The sequence below is a fragment of the Nyctereutes procyonoides genome, unplaced genomic scaffold (assembly GCF_905146905.1).
Source record: "Nyctereutes procyonoides isolate TBG_1078 unplaced genomic scaffold, NYPRO_anot_genome, whole genome shotgun sequence".
Classification (NCBI taxonomy): domain Eukaryota; kingdom Metazoa; phylum Chordata; class Mammalia; order Carnivora; family Canidae; genus Nyctereutes; species Nyctereutes procyonoides.
In genome coordinates, this window is record NW_026575052.1 from 39,445,329 (window position 1) to 39,459,147 (window position 13,819).

A 13,819-nucleotide genomic window follows, 5' to 3' on the forward strand; every position below is an offset into this window, starting at 1 on the left:
TTCAATGCATCAAGTGAATGCCAGAAAGAAGAGCAGCTTCCAGATCAAATGCATATTACCCAAAGCTCTTTAGACAAGAGCCATATGGTTCCTAATGTCCAGTCCAGATTCAGACATTTTTGTCAGCCTGTATAATTTTATGGACTTGTTTACTAATGGGAATCTGGAGGAGGGCAGTGCCATATCTGCTCCATTCTGAGAAGCTTTTTGGAGGAAACAGACACAACAGTTAGATTACAAAACGTTATTTCAGAAATGTATGTGTGAAAAACTGACCTAGTGAAGAAGAACTGTAATATTGAATGAGTACTGTTAGTTTTTTTTAATCTGTCACTACCTTAAATATTGCGAGTAGAAGTAAAATTAGAAATGTAAATCACTGTGGCCTGCTGACACTGTGCATCTTTCTTTCTCTGTAAGCAACCTTGAGTTACCCGTCCAAGAGGCTTGGAGTGTCCTGCTTAGTTGAATACGTTGTCAGCCTACCTAAACTTGTTTTCCTTGGGGACAAGGATGATATATTAGCCCTTGTAGGACTGTTACACGGTGTTTAGGATTTCCAGAGATAGGTTCTTGGGATACACAGAACACTAAGCAAGGAAGGAAGGAAAAGCTTGTGGGGCAGCACTGACCCCTTCCCCCTTACGTGTATGTGATTGCGAAGGGAGTGACAATGAGCAAAGTAATCTCACAGGGACCGAGAGCCTTCTGGGGGATGGCAAAACACAGGGCTGTTATTTCCAGAAGGTTTAACACGCAACATTCAGACATTACATTCTGGGACCGTTGTCATTTCCTTGCTGAAATGGCAACCAGAGGATATTTGATAGACCTTACACGGAAGAGAACAGGGCTTCAAATAAATCATATTAGTTGCTTTCTTCTGTACTCTGTTCTTTCTTCCTTTCCCACATTAAAATTCTAAGGAGATAAAAGATAGATCTCCTCCCACAAACCCCTCCCCAGCTCCCAGCTGAGTAGTTTCACAAACCTTCTCTTGAATTTCTAAAAATAACCAATCCTTTCTAAAAATGATTGGTTAACCTGGCTTAAAGTGCCAGAAATACACCAAACATGAGACAGAACTGGGATCCTGTGAATCTCCCTGAGCAGTCGTAGGACAACTGAAAAGCCTACGGAGATAACTAGATGGAAAACAGTTTATTAGCCTACCTTAAGAGGCCTGCGGGTCCCTGAGGGGAGACAAAGTCACAACTGCACGTTGTTGAAGTGTGACCAGCGGAGGAGTTGAAGGTTTTGTTGCAGTAAAGCAGCCAGAGCCCCTGGCGGGATGCCTTACTACATTAATTTTCCAAATCCTTTTGGGTGGGTCACAATTGCACTCCAACATCCTGCCTGCAAATGCTAAATAAATACCAAGTTCACGTCAGACTAGAGAACCAACGTACTAACTAATGTCATTTAAAGGATCAGAATCCTTAAATTATTTTCTGTGGATCATTCACATGCAGAATAACTGAAGTCAGCACACCCAGATGAACATACATGCTGGGGGCAAATGTGTGGAGGAGGGTAGCCAGGGCCGTCAAGTGTTGCTTCTCTCAGGGGCAATTCAAATCAGTCTAGATTATGTCTACTAGGAGGGAAGTTTTCATTGCAGATGTAGGAGGCGGGGCAGGGTTTGGTCTTCACAATAGTAGGAGATGTTAGGATGATATGATATGAGCTTCATTCCTTACTGAAGAGCAAGTAGTTAGGACTTAGCAAGTGCAGAGCCTTCAGTGGGTAGAGATCAATAAAATTTGCATATGATTTTCAAACAGAAATAAGGTCTAGAAAACATTGTGCAAGGGAACAGCCTTAGTACATGCAGCCACTTGTCCAGCCGTAATATATTAGATTTTTTTTCAGTTTAAGCATTCCAGCACGACCCGATGGAGTGATGCCTGCCACACTCTGCTTAGGTTTTCAAGGGGCAGTTTGCGCCTCTACAACCAAACCCAAAGCGTGACATTTCATTAAGTAGGCTCAGAATAACAAGCGCCAAACCCTTGAGTTCTCTCAACTTTGCTTCTGATGAGAAATTTTAGTTTCAGTGTGAGACTTGGAAGAAAAATCCCCTCCTCTTTTTTTTTTTTTTTTTTTTTTTTTTTTTTTTTAAGGGGAGAGAAACAAGTCAGTTGCAAAGGGGTGTGTTCCTTAGAAAGGTGGTCAGGGAATCTTACCCTGAATAACACAGACACCTCATTTCCCAGAGGAGGAAATAGTTTTATAAGTTTGGAGAGGTCTGTCTGCCTGGCTGGTTTACAGACCTGGTCCCTGGCGCTGGCCTGTCTGCCCCTTCGCTTTGTAAGTTTCAGCAGTTGACGCTGCCCGGCTGGACGCTGGGTTTTTTTGTTTTTTTTTTTTCCTCTCTCACTTCCCTGCGATGTTTTGAACTGCCTTCCTACAGACGTCACACAGCCCTTGAGGAATAGTTTCTGCCTGGCGAGATTGAATGATAGTTCTCATTCACAAAGGCTTGGATCAGAGTCTAAGCAGGGGACGCTGCGGAAATTGCCATCACAGGTAAAGCCCTGGGCCCATCCGAAGTGTGGAGAGCTCTGTTCTCTCGCTGACTTCTTGGCTCCCCGGAGAAGAATGTTTTCCTGTGGTCGCCCTGAAATGGAACTGCCCTGACAGCTCTCTGGTGTTCAGTAACTCGCAGTCATTTTCTTTCCCTTTCACTCCACCTGAGTACTTGGAGAGTGTCGGGAACCTTTCAGAGAGATTTGCAGAAAAGACAGGATCAAGTGGCTCGTTCACTGTGTTGGTTTCCCTTATGACCAGATGAAGAATAGACTCAAAATCCAGTTCCTCCCTTGGCAATGCAAAACATAAAAGAAACTGTTCACTTCCAAACAGCCTGGTGCTGGAGTAAATTCAGCATGAAAGAGGAAAGAGCTCCTGTGTCTTAGAAGCTTCCTTATGTTCTGGACTGGGGGTCTGAGCTGGACTCCGGGAAATTTGGATTTCTTCAAAGAGCCTCCCTTGGAAATTGAATATATTTAAAAATCATCTGTGTAGAAAGACAATTGAAATGTGTTAATCAGAATACTTGAAGACATTTTTCATTTTTTTTTCCTTTATTTTTCCCCCCAAAATGAGCATTATTATGAAGCCAAGATCCCGGTCTACAAGTTCCTTAAGGACTACAGAGGCAGCTTGGTAATGTGCTTTTCTCTCATGCTTCTCCCCTTCTTTCCTTTTAAGATTGACATAATACTTGAGTCTTTATTGCTGATGAGGTTCAAGAGTTAGGTGTGATGTTAAGGCTTTGTAAAAAAGCACAGTATTGGTAGCACTTTCATGTCTATCTTGTGCCCATTTTTGTCTGCTCTAAAAACAAGGGTGCCCATATTTGTTTAACTCCATGTGGACCACAACGATTCATCTGATGGTAATTTTTAGGAAGGAAAGAAACTTGCATATGTTGGGAGTTTAGATGAAAACTTTTTGTTTTTCAAACTGTCTGATTTGGTCTTGTTTGCTTATGTTTCTTGCCTGCTGCAAGCAGGCTGGTAGTTGGCAGTCTTTGCCATTGTGTTCAGATGCCTTGGCTCTTTGCACAGATACAGATAGGTTAGAGAAACTAATAATGTTACATATCTTTAATCATATGACTAACTTGAATTTATGTGGCTAAATGTGTATCAAGTCGCTTATCATTTAGTCATTTTCTGTTTTTATTTTATTAATGATGTTCTCCAGTAATGTCTTTTTTTGGTAACTTTAGTGTTTTCAGTCTAATGAATAGTATCTGTTTAAGATTATAAAAATTACAAATTCAGTCTCAACACATGTATAGGTAAAGATACAGTAAAAATGAATTCTTGATATTCATTATTTTATGAAACACTGCCATAAAGCAAGTATTTATTTTTTTAAAGTATCTTAATTTCAATTTATTCTAATATATTAATCTACTATTGCCCCCAATACTGATTCAATATGCTCATAAGCAAATAGCCCTTAAGGGATATTTTCCCAATAAGGTGACTTCTGTGTCTAGAATAGCTATTTATAGGATACTTTTCAGAGGTTAATCTTATTTTGTTTATCTTACTTAGTGCTTGGTTATAAATAAACTCAACTCTTTCAGATGGAAATAACTATGTTTCACATAGGGGAAATAAAATCAATGATTGAGGGCAGGTGGTTGGGGATAAGATACTAGGCAGGCAATATCAATTATGTATTATTACATGAGCAGTCATACACACATGCAAATACTCATGATATCTGTGCAAGAAACTCAGCCCACGTTTATGTGGTTGGGTTATCATTTGCTGTTATTGTACTAGTGTTTCATAGTGGCCTAGAATCAGAACTGTCCCTTCAGTAGTATTTCTTTTTTAAAAACTATAGATGCAGATTTTCCCTTATGTCACTTCTGATTCCTTATAAAAGAATATATGCCAAAAAAATTGTTTTAAAGAATATGGGAAAAAAAATAAAATAAAATAAAATAAAAAATATGTGCAATAAGTTCCTCCTTGAGCTTATTTAAAGAAAAGCTTAAATCTGCAAATTAATTTGTACAGTTCTTGTGTGCCAAATAATGAATACTGGGAAATACTTATACTCCTTTTATTAATTACCATAGATAATTTAAATCACTGGCTAAGATAAATGGATAATCAGAATTTATAAAATCTGTGCATTTTATTCGTTTGTGATTTCTATCCTGCCCATGTGAAAAACTAATCAGATACTTGAATAAATAGTATTTAAACAACCTATTTCCCTTTCTACTAAACCTCTAAGAGACTTATTTTTAAATTCCAGGTTCAATGGGCAATGATTGGTTCATTTCAGGTGTGTAGAAACATTGCCATTCTTACTCCTCTAGGCTGACAGTTTATTTTTATACACAACTGTTCTATTAGTCTAAATTCTATAAGGTATTTTTCATAAATAAATAAGGAGACAACTCAAAATATATTCTAAAAAATATTGACTTATGAATGTGTATATTGTTCCATTTAAGTTTAGATATTTTGCATAGTGTTGGGGTCAGAATGATTTTTATGTAAGAAATAAATGTCTCTTCATGCTAAACGATTTCTAGATTTAACAGCACACTAGGGATACCTCTCCAGTTATCAATCTTACATCTGACTTATTAGTAACATAACTGTTTGAGTATATCACTGCTGCCTCTAAATCACTTGGCCTGAGGTTGTAAGTGCTGTAATTGGTTTTAACATTTTATTATCCCTTTTATCAATTCAAATACTATACATACCTTTATGTATATTTATATATAGTGAAATCTACATAGATTATAGATTAAAATTATTTTTTTAAGATTTTATTTATTTATTTGACAGCACACAAGTAGGCAGAGTGGCAGGCAAAGGGAGAGGGAGAAGCAGCCTCCCCTTGGAGCGGGGAGCCCAATGTGGGGCTCAATGCCAGGATCCTGGAATCATGACCCGAGACGAAGGCAGACAGACGCTAAACCAACTGAGCCACCCATGCGCCCCAACATAGGTTATAGGTTAGATATATAGAGGAAATATATGTGTATATGTGTGTATATATATATATATTTTTTTAAATAGCAGCATTTTTCTCCCTGTGCCTCTGCACATACAGGCCCCAGAGAGCTCTTTGAGACAATGTCTTCTTCTTACCAGCTTTTCTGTTCTAACTTCTCAATCACACCACCCCCACCCTGCTCCTCCTTTCTTTTTCAAATGCCAAAGATTACTTCATGCTCTCAACTGTGGATTTCCCACAAGAGAGACCCCCTGATTTACCATGAATCCCTATTTCAAATGCTTTGACTTCATTCTGGACATATGAGTACTCTGTTCTTGGGAACCCATCTTTTGGCTCTATCATCTTCATTTTGCTTAAATCTATTTTCTGTTCTACGGCCCACTTTCTCCGAAACTGTCTACTTTCCTCTCAGACACCTCCAAGCCAAATGCTACCTTTGGAAGTTTGCTAACTGCCTTCTACAAGAATCCAATGTTTCAGATTACTTTTTCCTTTATTTTTTCCTGTTTCTCTCCAACCAGTGCCAGGAAAAGCCAAACATACCAGCTCGTTTACAGCCCTGATGAAATCCCTGTGAGATAGTCACATTTTTAAAAGAGATTTCATGCACACTCCTAATAATAGCATATACCTTTCCTTTTTAATCCATATACTGAGAAAAAAGGCTGTACTTATGGTTGCAATTTTATGAATTTTGAAAAAGTGAGATAAAATTAATCTTGAAAACAATCTGCTTCATTGTAGTTATAGGTGTTAGAAATTTAGAATATTATGCAATAAGTATAAATACTAGGTTACTTCTATTTATTCAACCGTTATTTATTGAATACTTAGTATGCACCAGGTTTTAGTAGAATATAGTATGTATCCTTTAGCAGTCATTTAAAAATATGGATGCATGAAATCAAGAAAAACTGAAGATAAATATTTTCTTATGCTCTTAAAATTGATAAAATGAGTGAGCTCCTTGATTGGGGCAGTGTTTACCTTTCTGGTTGTTTTGACAACCATTGTCTACCTTTAAATTCTATATAAGAAAGCAGTGAGGAAATTACATTTTCATAAATATTTTAATTGTTCGTGTCTTAAATTCACTTTCAGTCAGCAAGTATGTATTATAACAGCACGGTAATATTATAGCATTTTGCTATTTACAAACCTATCCCAGAGATACTTTTCATTAATTAAGACTTATGTATTCAGTTTAAATAAAAATTATTAACCTTCCAAATATAAAGAGAACTTTGGCTTGTAAAACTGGACTTTGTTCCTTTCTGCTATTGGACGTTTATTATTTGGCATGTACTTATTTAAGATTGTCCATTATGTATACGGGGTGGGAAAAGAGGTGCTTCTATCTAAAATATAACCTTTTTTTTTATAAAGCAAATTTTGAAACAGATTACTAAATATGTAAAAATTATACTTAGGATTATAAACATACAAAAAGTCTTGAGGGCTCTTCCAAAGCCTTTCACAAGAGTTGCTTAACTGTGAGGGTAAAAATGGCAGGAAGGGAGGTAAGCGAGAATTTCTCTCCTCCTGCCGCTGTACTTCGATATTGGATGAGTGTTTTCATTAAGCAAGTATTATACCTTGAAGTTTATTTTTTTTATTTTTTTTAAAATTTATTTATTTATGATAGTCACACAGAGAGAGATAGAGAGATAGAGAGAGAGAGAGAGAGAGAGAGAGGCAGAGACACAGGCAGAGGGAGAAGCAGGCTCCATGCACCGGGAGCCTGATGTGGGATTTGATCCCGGGTCCCCAGGATCACGCCCTGGGCCAAAGGCAGGCGCCAAACCGCTGCGCCACCCAGGGATCCCCCTTGAAGTTTAAATACATTCGAAATCTAAGTACTATGTACGTTAGCAAGCTCATGTTTTTATGCGTAGATGTCTGCACATCTGGTAAACAACAATGTGCTCAGTGTCCAAAATATGGGGAATAAGCGTTTCAATACCAAGCAGATTCAATTTTCTGAATAACATTGCTCCTCAGGTAAATAATGATTGCTTTTTTTTCCCATCAGCTTTCTTCTACTAAGTTAAAAATTCAGGCTGGCTGAGAAGTCTTATTTTGACCTCCAGATCACAGTGAAAAGCATTGAGTGAAATAAAACTGCTAGTTTATAATTGAAAATAAAAGAGTGTAACAGCATCGATTAGTATTTTGGAGGGAAATTACTCATAACCCCCAGTATCTCTTCCTCAACTGTTTTCATTTTTTAGCGTAACTTGCATATTTTACTCGGTGATGGTAAATACCGTTTCTATGCTCTGCTCCACTTAACATAGTGGCATTTTTCTACTTTTCTAGTAACAATACTTGTAGCTTTCATTTTTTTGAGTGTGTTTTGTGAATGAAAACTCTATGGAAAGTTTTACATATGGTATCTTATTTTTTTTTTAAAACAACATGGAAAGAGTTGTCGATGAACATTTTGGAGAAGAGGAAAATGAGCCTAAAAAGTGAAATAACTGGGTCAAGGCAATTCAGTTGCTAGGGAAGGCTAGGGTCAAAACCCCTGTGGACCTGCTCCAAAGACTGCTCTTTTCATTTAGCATGTTGTCTTCCTTTACTGTCTATGCAATTATCATTTTAACGACTGTAAAAGTGTCCATCTTGTGAATATATGTAAACTCCATAAAATATTTGGTTAGATACTGAGGAAATAAATTGGAAGTTGCCTTTTTAAATATATGATAGCCTAGGAAGTTTAGGGCTGATGACGGGTGTTGAAAATGGCTGTTTGAAAGATGCCTACAATTATAGCCTCTAGGCTAGTATATTCTCTTTTGGTAGCAAATAAGGTCATCTGTTCCCTATTATAGAGAAATAAAGAGCAAAAGTTCAATGCCTCCCAGTTTAGAATAGATTATCTTTCTTTGTTCTCTGAAAGCTCTGTAAGGCTTCAGTTTAGAAATAAATACTGTATCTCAGACTTTGTATGAAGTTTCTTACTGTTTTAAGTCAACTTTGGAAAAGGTACAGAATCTTCTTTCCTACACGTTTTATCTTAGAAGCTTTTATAAAGGGGGAAACAAATGGAATTTGCATACTTTCTCCCTGTGCAATAAATATACTCTTGACTTGGCTTAGATTGGTTCAGAATTTTGACCATATGATAATCTTTTCTGATCCTCTTACTTAAGTTTGTATCACCTCTGTTATGTAATGGACTTAAAGATACACAGCTTTTAAGATAAGTGATTAAGATCCCTTCAGTATCATCTAAAACATAACTAGGGAAGCACAGAGTAGATTACAGATAAGCATTATCTTTAAAGTCGTAAATTATGAGATTCTTTGAAAAAGCCCTTTATCTTCTGTCCAGCCTACTCCTAATTTGCTGTGTCCCTGGAAAAGCCACCTAACCCCCCTGCAGCCTCATTTACTCACTGTAAAATAACAGGGGTGAACTAGATCCATGAATTTCAAATATGCTTTTTTCAATGGAACACTTTTTCTAAATGAAATGCTAATATAAATGAGTATATATGGAAGGTTTTAATTATATGCACATTTGATACATGGAGGTATAATTGTTAAAACATACATATGTATGAAACATATAGGTAAGAATACATAAACACATATAACAAAATTGCCACTGAATTTACACCTTTCACCCCATCCCAAATCCAATCGCTGTCTTTGCAGTACCTCTAAAGAGCTCTAGAATTCCAAGAAATATTGTTTGAAAGCTAATTAACTACGATCCTATTTAGTTCTACTTTCTGTAGTGTTACCCTCCCCCTGGAGAATCACTTGTATTTTCTCTACCCCCTTGTGGACTAAGATAAACTTGCGGGTGATAAAACTTTCTGGAAGGTTCAAATAACAACAGTTAACATATTTCTGTTGTGGAAGATTGTAAAGTTATGGGACGATTCTCATTTCTGAGAAATCAGAGAAGAGTTGTTTAGACTTGTTACAAATGGGAAAATCATCATTGATTAAATATATGCTTAGCTGACATGTCAGGAATTCAACATGATGATTGGTGAGGAAATGGTGAACTGGCATTGAACACTTCAGAAGAAAGGTGTTCTTTAGTTTGGGCATTTCATAATCGGATTCTCATCCCCACTTTTTCTGTCATGTCACTGGTGAATAAAGTTCATAGATAATGTTACCCCAAGGAACACTCTCCACTCTATAGGCTCCACATTAATAGAACTAGCCGTGGTTATGTGTGCAGCCCCACTTATTCCTATCTGTAGCTCTTCTCTTTCTTCCCTATTGATCTGGAGCCCATCATGGTTTTGTTCCCACCACTAAAATGTGCCTTTCAGCAGAGGTAAAGGTTAGATCACTTATTAGTACCTTTGTCCGTCATTCCAATCATATAGTAAATTTTATTAAATCAGAAGAAATGAGGACATGAATGTAATCATGAATATAGGAGTGGTTAGTCATGTATCCACCCACCTGTCATTAGCAAGATGCGAAAAGTAGATTCTAAGATGAAGCTGGAAAGGAAAAATGTTAATGATGTCTTCCAGGAGATGTTTCTTAGGGAAAGATACGTAAGAGCTATGTATAAATGTTCTGAATAAGACTAATATTAAATATTTGGAATTGTTAAAGCCTGGATAAAGACATCCAGAACGGGATATAGGGACTCTTCTTATAGGGTGAGGAATGTAGTCACAGAGAAAGCACAGTCTTAGTTAAAAGCCAACATAGATTTTCTTAGGAGCCCTTCCAGGGATTATCTAGCTTCCAGACAGATAAAACTGAAGTTTAAGATTTATTAGAAAGTGGGTAGTGGAAGTACAGTGTATTCTAGCCAAAAGCACCAAATCTCTCCAGGGATCAGGGTCTACAGAAAGGACTGGGATATCACAGGGGCAGAAGACAGTGAGCCTGGGTCAGGTACTATTAGGTGTAACCATGTAAAGAGAACTAATGGGAGGCTGTGCCTATGACTCTCAAAATGCCTTGCTCTGTGGTCAGGTTTAGCATAAAATAGGAAGTTTCTCCAAAAGAACGAAGAATAGGGAGAAGCCAAATCATATAGATGCAGTCTCCTAGTTCAGTTTAACAGGGCAATGTCAACTATATTTATTTATTATTCTCCCTCAGCCTTTTCAGGGAATTGGAACATCCTGGGGGGTGGGTGAGGGTGTGAACTGCGGAGGCTAAGGTAAACTGCTCTTCAAGGTAAAAGTCACAAGAAAATATAAAGGCAAGATCATGGGTAAGAGCTGAGGAAGTGTGGCCAGAGAAGTTGGAAGGAAGATCAGAAAGGAGGCCAATATGGAAGAAGGCCAGCCAGTCTTGACCTGGACATCCACCACTAGCGCCCTACCCCGTTCAGTCAGACTGCCACCTTCTGGGCAAAAGCTGTCATTAGTGGATTTGCATGTGGAAGTCATTTTATCCCCTCCCATTTCAGTCTTAAAAACTTGTGCCAGAGGATAAAGGGAGTCAACTGCAAATCTTCTCATGTCTCTGCTACACACGAAGGAGAATGAGAAATTAGAAAAGAAGAAACTAGTGGGGAATATATGCACATTGGGACTGGAGCTTCCAAAGCTTTCTTACAGCAGACTGTCCTGACGTTTTACAATCCACACAGTCCAGATGTTGTATTTATATCAAATTTAAATCTCCCTTAAAATCTAACCCATTTCTTCCTAGTTATCTGTGGATAAGGGAGAGTGAATCAAAAGAGAAGTAGATTCTTCTTTAAGACTTGTGGAAACTGCCCGTCAGTGACTTCTTTGTGCTCTTTTCTCATTTCATACTGCATAATGTTCACTTTGAATTGTAAAGTAGATGGTACCAGTGTGACCTGTTTAAAAAACGTTTGTGTAAAGCGTAGTTTCAATATGTAATTGTTTTCAGGCTTCACACGGAAGAGTGTTTCCATTGTGCCTAAGGTCTCCCTCCTGTTTGCAGTACATCCAAGATGAGAAATTTAACTCCTTTTAATTAACATGGGTGAAATATTCATATGTACCTGGAATAGAGAAAATAATAACTCCTAAATTCTATGATTTCATTCCACTGCAATGCAGCACCGAATTTTCTTTGTGTCGAGAAATTTGTATTACCAGTACTATTTTAGTTAGGATAAATGATGGAAAAATATGTCAACTTTTAACCAGTGGCATTTTAGCCTGGGAATGAGCATTGCTATAAATGTTTCCTCTGATCCTACAATCTTGTGGGGGAGCAGCAGGTAACTGATTGGTGCCCGGATCACGGGCTGGCTAGGACAACAGCTCCTGAGCCTCTAGTGATAGTCCAAATGAGTAGTAGCTGTTGTAATGATGGCCACTGTCATCTATTGAGCATCTACTGTTTGTCAGACATTCAGACATTGGACATAGCACTTTATACAATTTAGCTCATTTTGTTCTTGGAACAACCATATGAGGTAAAACTGAAATCACACAGCTTATAAATCACGGGGCTAAAGAAAAAATGTGGGCCAATTCCAAATGGCAGGTTTGTTGTTACTGCTGCTTTTGTCCTTGTTTTATTGACTTTTTCACTTTCTGAACTGCCGTGGTGACACAGTGTTCTGCTCCATAGTATTCCAAAAAGTCATCAGTAGGCTGTTCCACAAACCTTTCCTCCCTGCTCTACATTGGTCGTTTCTCCTTTTAAACCTTGTACATCTCAAGAACATCTTTATATTTTGTCTGCCTTCTTTCTCAAGATTTACATACAAGCCTGTAGCCGTGTACCAGAGATGTGGATCAAGAAATAGAAAATGGACTTTGACACTGCTCTGTTCTTTGGAGGTCTAGCTAGTTCCTGACTTGTTCAGTTTATTGACTTTCTCCCCCAGTTCAGACTATAAACTGCACTGCCTTCTTCCTCTCTGGCGTTTGACCAGTCCGTACAGCCATAAACTCTGAAATGAAAGGGACCACAGAGAGTAACCTATAATCTGATTCTCCCCATCCCTTGACCCCATTTTGGAAGCAGAAAAGTTTTGCTAGTCTTCAACGTGTCTAGTCAAATAGGGTCAAGAAAAACTGTTAGAAACAGTGTCAGTGTTTATGTGGCAAAGGTTTTTATTGGAGAAATATATATTTTTTAAGCTCAAAAATGAAGTTTGAGGTCAAGCAAACAGTTAAAACTTAGGCTATCAGAGAAATATGTGAAGGCAGTGCTATTATAATGTGAATGAGACTTTAATTCCAAACTGTGAAGTTAACTGATACCATGATAATTGTATTATCACTTCTCAAAAACTAGGTTGGAGGATTATGCCTGGGGATGTATGGAGCTCGAGGCCCCAGCCATCCCCTGAAGGAAATTCAATGTTTTTTTTTTTTTGTTGTTGTTGTTGTTGTTCTGAAGGAAATTCAAGACAGTATCTTAAGCAAAGTCCTTGCCGGACAACTGAACCTGACCATCGAATTTTTTGGAACTCACATAGTTAATTAAGTAGCTAAAATTCATGTCTTGAAATGCTAACTTCACCCCTTTCTGCTCCCCCAATATAGTATTCACAGCAACAAAAATAGTGGTAATTACTATTTACCGAATGCTACAATGTGGTAGGCACTCTGCTGTGCATTTGACAGAAATTATCCCATGAAGTCTTCATCATGAATCCTGTGAGGTTTCTATTATTATTATTCCTCATTTTATAGATAACACTGAGGCCTTGTGAAGTAAACTGACATACCCAAGATTGCATAGTAAATAAGAGAATTTCATGGACTCACATACCCTGAAAAACTATAAAATATTACCATTAGAGGTGATGTTTTTTTTTTTTTTTCATATGTCCACTGCATTACTAAACCTAATGTCCTTGGCACAGTGGCTGATTCCTGTGAGTACCTAGGAAATATTCACCTGTAGGATGCATTTTTCAAGTTTGCATATTAGTTTGAATTTATTAAAAAATCAAGAACTCTGTATACGAAAACTGATTTAATGTGTAAGGGCTCTGTCTCCATAAGGCAGCCCTCTTGGACACATCTCAGAACTGAGCATTTATACAAAGCTAGGTCTTGTGAATAAGTCACACCAGCGCAGTGATTCAAAGAAGACATACTTCTATTCCAATGAGTTAAAGTACACAGGGAAGGTGGGATTATAAGAAGTGGTCAACTGTGGCAGCCTCAATGGCCCAGCGGTTTAGCGCCGCCTTCAGCCCAGGGTGTGATCCTGGAGACCCAGGATCGAATCCCACATCGGGCTCCCTGCATGGAGCCTGCTTCTTCCTCTGCCTGTGTCTCTGTGTCTCTGTCTGTCTCTGTCTCTGTCTCTCTCTGTCATGAATAAAGAAATAAAATCTTAAAAAAAAAAAAAGAAGTGGTCAACTGGTAGTGAA

At 37.9% G+C, this 13,819-nt stretch overlaps 1 protein-coding gene across 8 annotated transcripts in view; it reads left to right on the plus strand.

The window, feature by feature from the left end:
* The window catches only part of PDE4D (phosphodiesterase 4D), a 1,377,381-nt gene that overhangs the window by 1,093,271 nt on the left and 270,291 nt on the right, over nt 1–13,819 (plus strand). The window contains exon 1 of one of the 8 annotated variants that reach the window (XM_055331399.1): nt 2,420–2,529. The exons of 6 other annotated variants lie outside the window; for them this stretch is intronic. In XM_055331399.1, the coding sequence (XP_055187374.1) occupies nt 2,459–2,529 (71 nt within the window). In that variant the 5' untranslated portion in view covers nt 2,420–2,458. Of the gene's footprint in view, nt 1–2,419; nt 3,169–13,819 lie in introns of those variants that run through there. One more of the 8 variants, XM_055331400.1, reaches the window with a different exon arrangement.